The sequence below is a fragment of the Cygnus atratus genome, chromosome 4 (genome assembly GCF_013377495.2).
Source record: "Cygnus atratus isolate AKBS03 ecotype Queensland, Australia chromosome 4, CAtr_DNAZoo_HiC_assembly, whole genome shotgun sequence".
Taxonomy (NCBI): domain Eukaryota; kingdom Metazoa; phylum Chordata; class Aves; order Anseriformes; family Anatidae; genus Cygnus; species Cygnus atratus.
In genome coordinates, this window is record NC_066365.1 from 51,239,413 (window position 1) to 51,257,085 (window position 17,673).

A 17,673-nucleotide genomic window follows, 5' to 3' on the forward strand; every position below is an offset into this window, starting at 1 on the left:
GCAACCTGATGAGCCTATTGGGCGAGTTGCTCGGTCCTTGTAGAGTGGGTCCCTACCTGTTTGGGTGTTTTATTTTATTCTCCCCCTCCCCTTTCCCTTCCCCTCCCTTTGCCTGCCGTGTGCCGCGAAGTGGGGGGGGACGGTGGGATTGGCAGGGTCGCCGTTCCCCAGCCTCTCCGGAGAAAAGTCGGGGAAAGGAGAAGCTCCCGCACGCCCATGGATGCGTGGGGGGGCCCCGCGCCCCTCTGGAGCCGCCGCCGCGGGGCCCGGCTGCTGCTGCTGCTGCTGACCGTGCGGCTGGGGAGCGGGTGAGTACGGCCGGGCACCGCCACCGCCAGCCCGTCTCCTCCCGGGGAGGTGCCGGCCGGGCTTGGGGAGGGGAAGGAGGCGTGCTGAGAAACTTAAAAAAAATAATAAATAATAATAATAAAATTTTAAAGGTGCTTCCTTCGGATGCGGGGGAAGTCGGCACCGGGAAAGTAAAAGTTCTGCCGCATCCCACTTGTTCGTGGGAGCGTCGCATCACCCGGCCGGCGCAACAAGCGGACCCCCCGCCCCGGCTGCGCTCCCACGGGTGGGGAGAGTCTGCCCCCGCCGCGGGTGGCAGCGTGCTGGCACCGCTCGTGGTGCTGCTACCTTTTCTTTTTTTTTTTTTTTTTTTTTTCCTTTCCCCTTTTTTTCCCTAGCGCGCCGCCTGTGGGGTGCGCGCAGCCGGGGGTGCCGCCTGGCCCTGATCCTGCCCAGCCCTGGCTTGCGGGATCGGGCCCACGCGTGCCGGGCTGCTGCTGCTCAAGTCCGCCAAGTTGGAGACGTGCCTTCCGAGGGAGAGTTGTGAAATTTGGGCGGGAGGGTCTCAAGACACAACAGTTTGGTGCTGCTGCGTGTTACTAGTGCCCGTAAAAAAATTAACAACAGGCAATCTGATCGTTCAACGGCATTAATAATTCAGAGGTAATGTGCATCATTCCACAGGTTATACTCTCCTAAAAAAACACAAAGCAGTATCGAAATGGTATTCGGTTGTTGCTCAGTGTCTTCATAAAGGAAGACCAAATTGTCATTCCAAGAGGCTATAGCAGATATATATATATATATAAAAAGACTGGCTGAAAAAGAAAAAAAAATCCATAAACTTTTTTTTTTAAATCCATTAGAATGTAGACCCCTTCCTCGTGTTGAATGATCATTTATCAATCTGTGTGAAGTGTGTTCATCTCAGCTCATCTCTCATCTTCAGAAGGCTGCTGTGTTATCCCATTTAGAAACCCTACTGATTATACTTTCCTTATTCTGTCTTTTAAAACCTTGGCATATTACGGAAATATTTTTCAAAAGCATTGATGGAAATTATACCAGTGCAGCTGTGCATCTTCAGAATGCTTCTTAATGAACATATTGTACCTCAGGTATGAAAGAAATTATCAAGTGGTTTGAGAGAAAAGAATATGCATGCTAATTTATCAGTTCGAAGGCTTGGTTACAAAGGAGGAGGACTAGCTTAAAAAAAAAAGTTTTTTGTTGTTGTTTTTTTTGTCAAAGTGTGGTTGTGATTACAAGACTAGGTGTTAGATTATTATGTTTACATCTCATTAATGGTCGCATGTATAAAGAAGTTGATGAGAAGTCTTCAGTGAGAAAAAGGAGTAACTTACATGCATCTTTTTATTTTGTGCTTCAGAACATCTCAGATAAAATGCACCCTTTGGTTTAAATATGCACATATCTGAATCAACGTTTTTCAGCCTTGCCTTTCATTCAGAGAATACATAAGAAAACGGTGTCTGTTGAGAGATTTTGTTGTTGCTGTTGTTATTTTTTTTTTTAAGTAACCACAAATGGACATGTTTTTCAGATGTTTTCCTGATTCTCTGATGTGTATTGCATTACAACTCAGGGTGTTTGCAGAGAGCTTGTGAGCTCTAGCGCCCTTTAGCAGCCTGCCACAAAGTATGATGGAAATACTATTTCTCTTCTCTGGCTGCCTTTCTGTAGTTTCAGCCAGAGCTTTTCATTGAAGTCCAAATGAAAAAACATAGAAGCAATGCTCTTCTCCAGAATAGACTAGGCCGCACCAATTCTAGCTGGTTTTCCAAAAACATCCTGCAGGAGCCAAGCCATCTTTCAAGACACAGTTTTTAAAGGCTGCAAATTGCATAACTTTTCATATACATAGAATGGTTTGGGTTGGAAGGGACCTTAAAGACCATCTAGTTCCAACCTTCAGTTATACGTGTTGTTTTATGTTGAGTGTGGGTAAAAGTTACTGCAGATGTGACGTGGAACTAAAGCCTAAGAAAGGAAATTTGAAGTTGACTTCAACCATGAGTTTATCATTTTTAGTGTATTGCCCCAAAGCCATAGCACACCTTCACTGAAGGAATTTGCAACAGTTGAACTCTGACCCGTAAAACAGTTGTTTTCCCCTAGTTCTGCACACACACCACAAAGAGACACAAAGAATTGCCACTGCACTCGGTGTAAGTTCATGAGCTGGTATTTTGAAGGGGGATGTCTTCAATAGCTGGTACACCTTCTACAGAAGTGATCCTTTCCATTAGGTGTGCACAAGAAAAGAGTAGTTACCCAGCAGTCACCGCAGTCCTACAAGTTCAGCACACTCATTATTCTTATTAATCTCATATAAACAGATATTTCTTGGGGAGACCATAAGGGTTGATAAAAAAATTAATATTGTTTTCCTAGTTCTAAATGTACAGGTACAGCTAAACTGTCACATTTTTTAAAAATTTCTACTGAGTAGAGCAAGAGTTCAGTTGGAAGGGACCTTCAAAGATTATTGAGTCCAACTTCCTGACCTCTTCAGGGCTAACCAAAAGTTAAAGCTTATTAACGAGGTCATTGTCTGAATGCCTCTTGCTGTTTTAAGCGATACCTGTTGGTCAGCATCTATAACAGCATACTGTAAGGTTTACTTTATTTTGCTATACCTTCTCTTTAGTTTTGGCAGTGGCTGTTCTAAAAAGCAATTATAAATGCCCCATCACAATGGGACTGTCGGCAGGTGCAAATGTCAACTAATATTTTCTTTTCCATTTCATAGCATCTCATAGGAAAATACTTATATAATACAGCCTACATTTTCTTCTTGGATAAATTCATGGATCAGAGTTAAGCCTGTCATAACAACATGGGTTTCTTAATGCTTGATAATAGTGATTTAGTGTTTCATTTGAACATCTGTGATGTTTATTCATTATTATCCTCACTCATATATGCTTCGTTCATGATGTGACAGTGAAGAACTTGTTATTTATTAGCACCAATTGTTTAAAAAGTTCTTTATTTTATTAACAGTTCATAATCTTTTTTGGGGGTGTTAATATAAAGTTTAACTAGGAATAGTTAAACATCAAGAATTACTATTATTTATGCATCATTTTATTTTCCTTTATTGGATTTAAAGGAAATCTTCAAACTAGGGCAATCTAAAAATGCTCTCATAGTAAATTAAACAACATTTTCAATTGCTTTTAACTTTCTGCTTGTTAAATATTCTGTTGTTGTTGCTTGCTACCAAGTCAAACTTTTTTTTTTAAGCTGGATAGAAAACATTAAAGGTGAGCACTCATTGACTTTGGTCAACTTTTTCATGGATACATGTCTGACCATGTAAATGACAAGGGGATAGAAGGACCTATGTTTTTTCTTTGAAGTTACAGAGGAATTGTAATAATTTGGGTTTAATGCAACACCTAATTTCTATGGATAGTATGCAGGACTACCTAAATGGAGAGAACTGAGTACCTTGGCATATGTGCAGTTGGAAAGTGAGTTGCCCTGGTTTGTGCTACCATATAAAGCTGAAGAGGTCATGTATTTTGAACTCACAGAAAAAAGAGTCTGCAAGTTGCCAAGATGAGCAAACAACCATTTTTTATAGTAACATTTATGAGAGAAGAATGTCTGGGCTTTTTAATTACTTGCTCAGTCCTTTTTTGCATGGCATACTAAATATATCATGCACTTAAATAAAATGATAATATCATAATGTGTGGTAAAAAGTGACAGAGAGAAGTTATGATTATGAACAACAGTATGTAGCACATTGACAAGAGCCTTTGAAAGGGTGGTGGATGGCAGCGGTGCTAAGCTTTATTTCTTAACAATTTCACTTAATAGTAAAAATTTGTAAGGAAGAATAGCTCAGATGCAATTGAATTAATCTGCTGATGACACGGAAACCCTGATTTTGCAGTTTTACACATGTGAGTGCTTCTATTAATAAGTCTGAAAATAGTGTGGTGAGTTCAGTGGCCTACTGGCCTAAGTAAAAACCTGATTCTACATATTTAAACTTAAAATGGTAAATCATGCACTGAAGAGGATGTTGTGATATAGGTGACTGGAAAGACTAGATATGTCTCTCCAGTGCTCCAAGGAGTTGATCAGAATGGAATTTGCTTCAAAGAGGGAAATCCTAATGATTGGCAAAGATGAAAATAAATACTTCATAAAATATGCTTTCATTGATGTATGTTAAAGTCTGCAGGATCTGTTGTGATAATCTGGTCCAACATAAGAATAAATGAAGATGCAGAACTTGACTTCTGAATCAGGTTTGTTGCTTCAGTATAACTGTTCTAAGCCCCTGCACACACACTCAACAAGAAGGAATCCAGTGAAGTATTTTACGGTATTTCTAGTCTTAGGTTCTTCTAGCTTCCAGCCACTGGATTTTCTGCCTTCTTCTGCTAGATGAAAAAGTCTCTCTTCCTCTCCTCCTCTCTTCCTCTCCTCCTCTCTTCCTCTCCTCCTCATATCCTCTCCTCCTCTCTTTCTTCCTTTTCTTCCTTCCTTTTTTTTTTTTTTTTTTTTTTTCTCTTCCATGTACCACATGCTGCAACTGTCCCAGCCACTTTTGAATCCAATGTGCTTCAGTCCATCTCTTGGCAAATCCATGACCCCGTTTGCACCTCTGATTTTTTAGGGCAACCTCACAGTGTGGACCCATGGCTGGAGATGCTCTTAGGAATGGAGCATGGTCTGCAGCACCTTGAAGAAATCTCAGAGCACCTAAAATTAATCCTGAAGATTCTTAAGGGAATCACTATCTTGGTTAGAATACATCCTGTTGTCTGTTTTCACCATAGTCTTTCATGACATGTTGTGGGTTACTTCCTTGCTCCAAAAAACTTCCTCACCTCTCAGAGATGAGCAACTGTTGAGTGATCTAGTCCAAAATGAAAGTTTTATACAAATGTGTCACAATCAGAGATATTCAGCACAGGGTGGAGTTTTCCATTAAATTGGATTTACCCAAGCTATAGCCGGAATTATTTCCTTGGTATATATAGTTTAAGAGGCAACTTAATAGCAGCTTACATTTTTCTCTCAGATAAGTAAACTGAGCTACTTAAATTTCTTCAGCAAATATTGAATTATTCGTTTAGACATTTTTTAAACCCTTTCCAATTTTTCTTTGAAGAGCAGACCTCAGAAATGGGTAGATTATACAAATATTAGCCTCACTAATGGTATATACACACAGAATATTACTCCCCTACTCCTGCTTAATACTGCTGAGGTAATAGATCCCGGGATTAGCTCCAGTACTGCCCTGGTGTACCTTGTGTTCTTTTTGCTTTCTGCCTTGATTCTCAAATCCTTTTCAGTGCCACTGCATTCCTCATTCCTGGTCAGGTGTGAATGTCTTTTCGTGGTCCTAAATCATATGCAGTCATTCTTGTTTTCAAGAAGATAGACAGAAATTGTGGATAGAAAAGATCTGAGGTAACACAAGATACATCCCCACCAGATGAAATTATTCAGTCTTAAAAAGTGGCTGATTGTCCATATAATATGGTTTTCTCCTTATTTAAGGCAGTGTACCATGAGGGATTAAGTTTTATTATTAATAATGTAATATTATGGTCCAATTTATCTTTCAGAATAAAGTTCAGCTGGGTGGAATTTATATTAGGAAAAGTTGTAGTATTAAGTATTAATTTAGGTTGCTAACTCTGGCACTGTAAGTCATGACAATTTTTTTTTTCTCTTCATTGTGCAATGTCACATTTACATTGTAGAATAAATTATGTAGACATTTTTTAAAAATAAACTATTCTCAAAATTTTCCTTGATGGAGAAATGTACTTGACCTCACCAACATATAGACATTGAATATATACCAGATTGTGTCAGACCTGCTGCAGGTGAGCTATGGAGCCATATCTTAAGATCAAGATTTTTTGATGAAGACCATCCATCTGATGGCCAGCAGGTTTCACCCAGCAGGGGACATTTCTGACAGTCATAAGCTTTATTCACTGTCTGACGAGAGGTGGAATGCTTCTCTTGTAAAATATATGTGTTATATTTAATACACAATAAATTACACTGGAGAAGAGAGAATTTTGCTTGCAGAGACAGACAGCAAATTTTATCTTGCATGGTTTAGGTATTGCCACTAGCCCTTAAAGAGCGTATTTGCCTCTTTGTATGATTATTCATTAATTTCATCGACCTTTGGATTAGTCCGCAATTGCCTAATAACAATTACACAAAAATTTCAGAAGAATCCATTAACTCTTTCTCTTGGGGATAAGTTGTCATTGTCTAGTTACAGAAGGTGTATGGCTTTTTCTATGGTATTGAGCCAGATTCACCTATACACTGCAGTTATGGTATGCAGTTCAATACAAGTCTCTGGTTCTGTTGCTACTTCAGTCTATATATATTACTTAAACTCCTGGGGAAGGAGACTGGTACTTGCTCAGGTGTGTGTCATTATTTGGAAGTATTTTGAAGAAGCTAGTTTTTGTGAAGGGCTATAGTAGATTCCTAGTTACCTGAAGATTTTGCAGGAAATATGCAGTGAATTGTTAGAACAAATGTTTGCATGAGTATGCAGAATTATCAGTAGCTTATATAACTGAAATTACCTCATGAAGGAGAACTTGTTTTATATATTTCTTGTGATTCAGGAGACATTTTAAAGTTGAAATCTAACACTGTTGACTTTGTGATTTGATTAATGTTATAGTGGCTGTGGGATGGCATTTAATTAGGGTAACTGCTTTTTATTAAGGTTATGGATCTCAGTATTCATTTATGTTAGGTTTGCTTTAGGTCTAGTTCTACTCTGGAAAATGTTTCTTCAATCAAAGCACTTAACCCACCAACAATACATCAGTTCATTCTGAACCCGATGATAATTAACCTTTCATCAGTCAACTGCAGATAAAGATCTGCAAGAGATCTTCAAGAGACTGCAGATAAAGATCTGCAGTCTCTTGAACTGGATGCTGATTTGTGGCACATGGATTTATGTGTGTTTGTCTTTGTGTGATGATTCTAGTCTGAAACTCCTAGGAGGTCTGATACTGTTGTGCTTAATGTGCTCCAGATATCCAGAGGTGATGGCTTTTCATCATCATGTCCTTCCTTAGTAATTTGTGAACATTTTGTCCTTTATTTAGTACCATTTGTCTCTTTTCAGTCATATCTACTTAGACTCTATAATTTGCTATGGTTATCCTTTTATCTTCTGTTCTCCGAAGCTCAATTTCTTTCCTGCTATTTGGTCTGAAGGAGCACTGGAATATGGCGTTTTATGTTTTAATTACTTGATTCCATGGTCTGACCAAAACCCACAAAAAAGGTGAGACTTACCAATTGAGAAAGCAAAACTTAACAATGTCCGTTTCATTCAAATCCATCTGAAATAAATCTCCCTAAGAATTTTAGTAATTTACACTTAGTTTCAGTCAAGACAGTATCAATTTTCTTAAAAACTACTTTATCTTCTTGATAAGTTTTATTTTCTTTTGCATATAATGGTGGGAAGACTCTCCTTAGAAGACAATTGGTAGGAGAAGATAAATGTATATTTCTCTAAAAAACAATTATAAAGGCAGAATGCTCTTCATCTGTAAGATTAAAATATAGATAGCATAAGGGCCTCTATTATTATTATTTTTTTTCAGCTAGCAATAGAAAGGTTTGTACTGAAAAAAAGGAAGGACCTACTTACTGAAGATAATGGGCACTTTCAAGTACTTGTCTAGGCAAAGAACTGCTTTAAGATATTGTAATAACGATTTTCTGAGAACAGAGGAAGAAGAATATTTCTGCTGTGAATGTGCCAAAACAAAACACACAACACGTTCTGCAAGTTTGTAATCAGAACATAGAATAATTGGTGTGAAGAAAGAGGACTAGTGATAAATGTGTCCTGTTTCCTCACTTGTCTGGGGCAGAAAAAGAGCTGCTCAGAGCATTGGGAATAATGATGTTAGTATAGCCATTGTTGAAGACAATTTATTTATTTTTAACCTGTTGAAAGACTGCTTATACCAAGTTCATATGTTTGATGGCAGGGCTGCCGTTCAGAGGGCCCCAGAGCTGATGGTAGAATGGGTCGAGAGGAATATTATGAAATTCGTTGAGGATGAATATGAAGTTCTGCAGCTGGGCCAGAAGCCCCCTGGCAGCAGAACAGGCTGGGGACTGCTGTCTGAGGAGCAGCTCTGCCAGAAAGGACCTGGAACTTGTGGTGGACAGCAGGGTGCCTTAGCAGCAAAGGGGGCCAGCAACATCTTGGGCTGAACAGGCATGTACTCAGGAGGTTGAGGGAAGTGATCGTCTCCCTCTGCTCAGCACTTGCCAAACGACATATAGACACTGCATCCACTTTTCGGTCTAAACAGGAGAGAGAACTTAGCAGCGGGCCGTCAAGCTGGTCAGGCAGGAAACCTTGCCCTGTGACGAGAAGCTGTGGGACTGGGGCTTGTTCAGCCTGTAGAAGGGGTGGCTTCGAGGGACCCAGTAGGAACCCCTAGCACTTACAGGAAGGTGATTAAGAGGACAGTGATAGCGTCTTCACAGTAATGAGCCGTAAGAGAATAAAGAAAAATGTTGAAGAATTGCAATAGGAAAAGACCCAATAAGGTATAAAGAAAAAAAAAATCACTCTAAGGATAGATAATCTGTGGAACATGTCCATTAAGGCTGTGGGATTTCTGTCCTTGGAGTTTTCAAAGACCCAAATGGATTAAGCTTTAAGCATCCTGGTCTGAATTCAGCATGAGCCCTCCTTTGAGTTGAAGTTGACTTCCCAAGGTCTTTTCTAAAGTGCGTGATTCTGTGGGAAATAGCAAGAATTAGCAAATTACCTCTTTTTTTTGTTTCTTTTCCCATTATTGTTTGCTATCTTACTCATATGAGGTTCTTGCTCCCTGTTTTATAGTGTAAAAGAAAAGGGGTGCAGAGGTGCAGAAACAGCTACTTGTCCCCATCAGATTTACAAAACTGGGAAGAGTATTTTTGTAACCACATATGAAGGTAAACTGCTATTTTTACTAAGGTGGTCAAAGTGCTTTATCAGACTTCATATGTTTGAGAAACCAGTAGCTCTGAACTGGCACAGAGAATTACCTATATGTGGACAGATAGATGTGATAATTTGATTAGAATGATGATGATAATTTCTGTGAGAACTTTGAAGCCATTCGAATTAATAAGAACAAATTTGACAAGTGTCATTTGAAATAATATTATATGAAAGTTGACATAGGAGGAGAGCAATTTGTGTTGGTCTCAGAAAAAAAATTGTTCTGTATCATATCTTTAATAATACGTGTTGTTCTGAACTTCAAAAATTCATGTTTCTATAAATGTTCTTTGGAGTCAGGTTGTGCCTTTGTTAAGTGTTCAGAGTTAAGTCTAGTTGTATTGTTCATATTAGTTTTTGTTATACTACTATATCACCGAGATGTTGAAGATCAGTTTACAAGAAATGTAATAATGCTTTTAAGCGAAGGTCTTACTGAGACTAAAATTAATTGTACTGAACTTATTGTGTGTGGGAGAAAAGTTTCATATCTTTCAGAGGTGTACTTCAAAGCTGTAATCACTCAGAAAAGCTTGATCACCTGATGCTTGTGATATGCATTAAGATGCCACGAGTCTGATAGTGTAAACACTCAAATTTGTAAGCAACACTTTCCATTACATGAATTGTTGAAATGCCAGCTTTTGTTTTGTTAGGTGATTTTCTTAAACAAAACTTTACCCATTATCAGATAGGTAAGTAAACTTCTTTATTAAGTTTAACCTAAAAATTGAATGTTTCTCTATGATAAGAATCTCTGTTTGTTGTTTTTTTTTAACTATTATTTTTTTATTATCATTATTTTTCCCATAATTTTCCCTGATAATTTGAATGCTGGTTTAAGGGGAAAATTCATCCCTTCAGTAAAAACTTGTGAAGAAGAAGGGAAAGAGGAAACAAGGCAAGAAATAATGAATAGCCAGAAAATATGAGATTAGAGAAAGAGAAGAACATAAGTAAGTATGTATATACAGAAGAAGAATCAGCCTAATGGTATCTGGTAGGTATACTGCAAAAATATTTTAAAAAGCTATATTAAGTAAAACGGATACTTCAGTGGGATAGAAATGCATTTTGACACACAACAAGATGCCAGACTCTGGCAAGGCAAAAAAAGCAGGAGGTAAGGGAATAAATTGATAAAAGCACCTGAGATGAAATGGATGGGGAGAAAAGAAAAGAGATGTTTTTGTCAAGAGAATGTCAAACCACTTTAAGAAGAATGAAGATGAAGGAATATGTCAGTGAGTCTATATCCCACAGGATTAGAATGAGCTAGTAATGCTTCCCGGATACATGTTTTCAGTAGCCACATTTCTTTGTTTGCAGTTCCAGTATTTTCCCAGGAATTTTCTGCCATGAATAAAGCATACTGGTGAAGAAGCTGATGATGAAGTGCAAAAGAGTTCTACTGAAATTTCATACAGCAGATGAGTATGAAGTCAGTCATCAAGTTTGGAAGTTCTGGAGAGATGCCTAAACAATACAGTACTTATAGCAGCAGAAGAAAAAAATCAGGAAAGTCTTCGAAGAAAAAATGTTGTTGTGTCCTATTCTAGCAGTCATGACTATGTGGTTCTGCTGCTATTGCTATTGCTGTGAAAAAGGGATATTTTTGTATGTGCAGGACTCTGAGTCCTGAAGGATACTCCAAGTCTGTTTCAGGTTCTTGCTTTATCTTAGGTAGATCCAAGAAAATATGCTATTATATATTTTAAATTACTCAGATAAGAGCGATTATTCTTTCCTACCATGTTGAAGTTGTATTTTGCTCTATTTGTAATGAAGTCTCTTCTGTCTCAGGCAATGTTTAAACTTGTCATCCTTCTACAGTTCAGACTTTCATCTATACCTGGCCCTATGCCTTGGTCATTCATGTGAAACATGTAAGAACTTACCTTTTTACCTTCAGAATTAGAACCAGCACCAGCACCTGTAAAAGTGCCTGAGTCTGCATATTGGGTTGTCAAATCCCATGCTTTGTTTTTCAGCAACGCTTTAGGTCTTTTTTCATAGTTGACTAGGTCATCTGATATCTGAACTCTCACTGATGGGGCCATGAAATACACTTTTGTATTGTATCCAAGCTTATCATGTTTGGTGTTCTAGAGCAAGATCATGTCTGGTTAGATATCTGAGAGGTTGGAAGCCTGCCCTGGAAACCTTTGTCTGGACTAATTTATTGTGAAACAGTGTCTGGTTAATTGCAGGATATCGACAGACTTCTGAAGTTGTATTTTTATTATCAATGTATTCTTTCATATTTGCAGTTTGCGAAACATTACCATTTTGTCTGAAAGTTGAAAACCTTTTTTTTTTTTGAAGTACCGTAAAATAGAGATTAAATTTAATTATACTTAGAGGACATACTACTAATATGCCGGGAAGCACAACCAGTGAATAACAGTTGCCTTCAGGCATTTTTTGTGATTTGTTAGTTGCTTCTTGCATTAAATATATCAAAAATATATAGGCTTCTAGGACCTTACATATAAGAAGCAGAAAAGTGCACTTACTGATTGTGGAGTCTTTTAATTTTTTAAACTTTCTGTTGTCAAGATGGTCATGACATGGTCTTCACATTTGTGCTCTGTTCTATCATTATGCAACCTTTTGAAACCTTGGCAGGCAATGTGTGCTAGGAACTTCCTTTCTCAGGTCCCAGTCACTACATCCAATGTAAGCTGTCTATTAGTTGTCTGTGGTTTGTGAAGCACTGATTTCCTCCCCTTATCCTTTCTTTTCCTTTGTAAAGCCTCTGCATGCATCTTTAGCTGCTGAACCAGTTCATTCGTCAGGCAGAAGAGCAGCATCGAGACTGGTCTTTTAGAAATGGAAATATTACATCATCTGCTCATTAAAAGGAGCTTTCTTTTTCATCCTCAGCTTTGACTTCTGTTCTTCTTTTAGCTTGTCTCAGAGAGTCAGATGAGTGGAATGCTCTGTGCAAGGCAGTGTGTCCAGTTTACCAACAGGAGAGAGTTAGCAGTGCTTCTGGAGTAAAATGGGATTATGCTCATTTTACTCAGAGGAAATGGAAGGCATGAAGTGTCAGTGGAGATAATACAGGTTTTCTGGCCAGTCTCTATTGCTTCTCCAAAAGTCTATAGGTTCCCCGTAGATCAACCCTACCTGGAGGACTGGGAACCTTTGTGTGTGTTGGGTGGGAAGAGGAGCCTGGGAGTGGGTAATGAAATTGATCCTCATCTGTGTTTAAATACTCCATCTATGCTATGCATGTAGTTCTATATGTAATACTTTCATATGCTGATGCAAATGGCAGTAGCAGCAGTCTCACTGTATCCATTTTTTTTTCAGTTCCTTATATAACCTGACAGATGTTAATTGCAACTTAAAGCTCATCTGATTGTTTTTTCTCATACTTAAAATAGAACAAAGACCTGTGATATTAATGTCTGAAGATGTACATGCTGCCTGATATTGAAAAGACTTATTCAGTCATTAGTTGCTTGTGCTGAGGGATTTATTATTCATGGTAATGTCTCCAATTAGTTGAAGGACAGAGAGCATAATTAGGGCACTTTGTGCCTAATTACTGTTCACTGTATACATGCAGTTACTGTTAAGTTTCTGAGGCTAACGGAAGTGTTATAACAACAAGCATGTTAAGAAGTGAAGACTTACATACTTAGAGAATTATAAAAATTAGGGTCAACCTAGAAATATTTGAATGTAAAGATGTCATATTTTTGCTCTGAACCTTTGTCTCTCCAGAGAGTTCGAAAAAGACCTACTGTGTGAAATTTGTTGAAAAAAATATGTAGTTTATAGTAAATGGAGAGAGGATCAAGTGTGATGATCTGTGTATAGTGAAATAACCTTTAGATAAACTGGGAAAGGAAAAGAACTCCTCTTTAATTGTTTGCCTTTCTTCCCTGGGTTGTGTGAGAGAGAGAGGAAAGTGCTATTGTTAAAGTTAGGGTGGAGTTAATTAGCATTAATCTTCATGGGTTTGTAAGATTTATTTCAACTGCAAAGAAGTAAAATGGTGTTAAGCTGAAATTAACGGTTGTTGCTAAATATTTCAATGGCATACCTGAATTTAACACTTTATCTTTTTAGTTTGGAATTAAATTTATTACCCTTTATCCCATTCCAAAACTTGGGGAAAAAACTGGCCTTTGAAAAGTGAATTAAGAGGCACAGAGAATTAGGCCAAAGATAAACAGTTTTGGACCAACTTGTTCTCCAATGTGAATATTTCTTTAAATAATGTGGTCTAGCATCCTCAGTTAGATCCTGGTAACACCTTCTCAACAAATCCTGCTGACTGTAATTCTGAAGGGTTTTCTACCTTTGAAACAGAGTGGGTCAAACCAATGTAGCATGATAAGAATCAGTAATTCTGATTCCTAGAAATGAGTGTATATCCATTGTCTGCCCTTCATATGTCTGTGTGCTCTGTCTGGGGAACTATCTGCTTTATGCGACTTCCCTCCCAACCTCTGAATGGAGGACTCCAGCTGACAGTTGTTGTGTGCTCTGTTTCACTGGAACACATACAGAAAACATTCTATATATTCTGCTCACTTCCTTTTTCCCGCCAACACCATTCCTGTCTTATCTCTCTTGTGTGACTTGCTAGTCAGTGGCTATGGCTTTTGAATCAAAAGTGCAGAAATGTCTACCCTTAGCATTGCAGAGAGATTATAGTCTTCATTGCTTGCTCAAAGTGGTCTTGGGCACATTCTAAAAAAAATAAAAAGGATGGCATTCTGGTAGCAAGATGTCACAGTCAATCATCTCTGTAAAGGCTAGTTACATTGGTTATATTGGAGAGAGTGAGAATGTCTCCTCACAAATTGTGAATAGCAATAGTGCCTTTTCCTCCACATTTGGATATATTCATTTCTAATCTGCACTGGTTCTTTTGGTTGTTTAGCTAATGGATGAGCAAGTCACAAGGTCTTGAGCTAGCATACTGGTATGGAAGAAAAGAAACAGTTCCTGATAAAAGAACTACCTGAAATGGATTTATTTAGTAGTGTCTGGAAAAGCTGTTGGATATTGGGATGGAATTTTTCCATCTCACCCTGCTATTGTATTATTAATAGCTTTCAGAAACCTATCAGTGTCCTCATCTGCATAGTACTTTATAGTTCGAAGTTTTAAAAGTAGATGTCCAGAGATTTTGCCTTAGGCAAACCAGGAAGTACAAATCTGATATGTACTTGTATATTTCTTTTATTTTTATTAATTTCAAATATATTTAAAGATATTACATGATAGAAGAAGAGAAGTGGAGAGTGGATTGCTTGGAGAGGTAGTGCAGTTTTTTCTCCTTGGAGGTCTCCATGACCTGACTGAATCAAGCCCTGATCAACCTGGTCTGACCTCAGAGCTGTCCATGCCTTTAGCAGGAGGCTGGACTAGAGACTTCCTCTGGTCCCTTCCCACATGAGTTGTCATGTGAATCCATAAATAAAATGAATGCTTCAAAATGGCAGGGTATTTGAGTGGCTGTGCATGGAGGTATCATGGTTGTAACTCTTCTTGCATTTAGGTCGGCATGGGCATTTGGCATGACTTCTTGTACCTTTCATCTTGGCTAAATCTAGGATATTTTTAATAATGATGATGCAAAAAGAACATTAAAGGGAGACAAAACTGTGTCCTCATCACTGTGTCATGTATGGAGCTCTGGTAGTTTCCCTGTACTTTCTGTTGTTTAAGGGATGGGGAACAAAAAGAATAAGACACAATGGTCAGTTTTGTAGTGAATGTTTCCTTCTTTAGAGAGCTGCTCATAAGTTAAGTTTTACTCCTCATCATCTTAATGCCTCAGGGAAAAGCTGGGATTGCCTCTGCACTCTGAGGAACCATAAGCTAATTTATATAGTAATTAGATAACATAAAGTACAAACAGGCCAAAATTAAATAAATAAATAAAACAGTGTGGTAATGAAACATGAAAGAGATGGCAATAGGTAGCTTTGAGGGAAAAGGAGTGTACATTTACAAAACTTCACTTCCTACTTCTTTTAGTACTCCCATTAGTGGAATCCTGCTAATGGGGGATGTTAAATATTTAATAGCTGACATTTCTATAATGTCTATGTAGTGCAGTAAAAGGTACATTTCAATTTAAAAGAATGAAAGCACTTTTCAGGTTGTTAGAGGGGAAGCTGATGGTGAACCTTGTATTTAGATTTCTTATTACTTTCAGCTATAATAGACTCTTGTGACTTGTTTGCAGCAAGCTAGGTATGAAAACCTTGATATCCAAGCAGTGCCTTTTGTTCACCTTCTGAAAACTTACCGAATTGTGGCCAGTTCCCTCTTGCACTTGCCTGAAAAGCAGGCTTGCTGAAACTACTGAGCAATTACTACAGTGGTGATAGTCTTGAGTTTCAGCGAGACTTAATAGTATTATGTGAGAGGTGGTGCAAGGTCTTATGGATACAGACTGTTTTGGTGCATTCCGACAAAGGACTACAATAACAACCAGGCATGCCTATTCCATCTTTATACTTTCCTGATTTTTTCTGTCCTTTCTCTATGAAGTCGTAGTGTTGTGGAACATCCTGGTGGTCTTCATTCCTGTAGGAAATTTACTGAAAAATTCCACCCTTAGCCTTGAGTGCAGTATGTTTGTAATTTAGAAGCTCTTTAAAATCATTTTCTAATAATATAGAAATACATTTTAGTTTTGGTGTACAATACAAATTGGTACAAGGACAGTACTTTGATTCCTTTCCTTTACTGGAATATCTATGCTTATGGTAACATTAGAACTGATTTATATGATTTGCATACCCTCAGTAATAATTGCTATGCAGTGTCCCTTTGTGAAGATTATATGACAGTCAGAGTTACTGCTATCAGTCTGATGCACTTTGCTTGATTTGAAGCCCATAGCAGTTCCCTGAATTATGCTGGATGAGTAATGTAGATTGCAAACTTTAGCACTGGAGGAATACTTAAGTCCACATGCATTTGATCCAAATGGAAAGAAAACTACTTCCAGGCATTCTTTGACCTTTTGGTGATATCTGAGTGAATCTGCAGACATAACCAACGTACTGCCATTTTTTTTACTAATGACTTAGCGATAAAATATATATTGCTGCTTATCTAATTAAAAGACAGGCAGTGCATGAACATATAAGTGTTTTTCTTGTGCATTTGTTCCATCTTGATAAAATAGATGGCTAACAAATAATCGTAACTGGAAAGAGTGGTACAGAATTTTAGCTATAGCACATATACATGCAGGTATATTTTTGACACATGACTGCAGTTTCTAACTGTGAATGTTTCATAGCGTATGGACACAATATTTGTTTGCTTTCTTAAAATTTGAATGGAGTTGAGTGAGTGTATTTAAGGTCTTATTGTTTATGTAATAGATAGATTAAGAGGCTACTAAGAAGGAAATTCTGTTAATGCTTTTGACACCAATATGTGTCTATTACGATGACTAAACATCTATTAGAAACATCAATACCATGAATTGAAAATGGAGTATGTACAGCAAAAAATTTCAGAATTCCATTTTGTGTTTTAAAACAGGAAAAGGTTGACAGAGGATGCCTACTGGTGCTTTTATGAGTTTTACTCATAGTTTGAGTTTTTCTGTGTATGTAATGTGTTAAAGTTTCTCTTGACATATTTATTAGCTTAAAATTTCTCTGCTATAAAATAAAATGTTGGTGTTTCAAATAAGGTACTTCCTCTTTCTGTTGGCACCAGAACTCATTATAAAATACTTTAAATTATGTTCAGTATTTTACCAGTTTCTTCTTCACCTCTTGTGTATTTTGTTTCACTGTTTCTTTTTTTCTAACCTTTTTTTTTTTTTTTTTTTTAAATTCAATCACCATTAGAGCCGATAAAGCAGATGATGAGGATGATGAAGATCTAACAGTGAATAAAACATGGGTCCTAGCACCAAAGATTCATGGTGGGGATGTGACTCACATACTGGACTCCTTACTTCAAGGATATGACAATAAGCTTCGGCCAGATATTGGAGGTAAGCTCTTTAAATAATTCAGTAAATAGAAGATGTGAACCAGAGATCACCTGCATTTTGCTGAATTTGGCAAAAATGTGTTTAATATGTTATTATGCTTAATGAAGTTAACTATAACGGCAATAAAATGCAGTGGTTTTCTAGAACTGATAAAAATAATATACCATGCATGAGCAGAATTTTTGTGTTATATTTATAATCTTTTTCTTATGCAAAGTATTGTTTTCTTGGGACAGTGATCAATAAATCTTTAAAAGATAATTATATTTTGCTTTGTTACTCCAAGATAATATTACAAAAATAATTGTATATATAAACCAGCCAC

At 37.6% G+C, this 17,673-nt stretch overlaps 1 protein-coding gene across 1 annotated transcript in view; it reads left to right on the forward strand.

Moving 5' to 3' along the window:
• The first annotated feature begins 216 nt into the window (after nucleotides 1-216).
• The window catches only part of GABRG1 (gamma-aminobutyric acid type A receptor subunit gamma1), a 53,322-nt gene continuing 35,865 nt past the window's right edge, over nucleotides 217-17,673 (forward strand). The window contains exons 1-2 of the mRNA XM_050710586.1: nucleotides 217-308; nucleotides 17,200-17,348. Coding sequence (XP_050566543.1) covers nucleotides 217-308; nucleotides 17,200-17,348 — 241 coding nt within the window. The remainder of the gene's footprint in view (nucleotides 309-17,199; nucleotides 17,349-17,673) is intronic.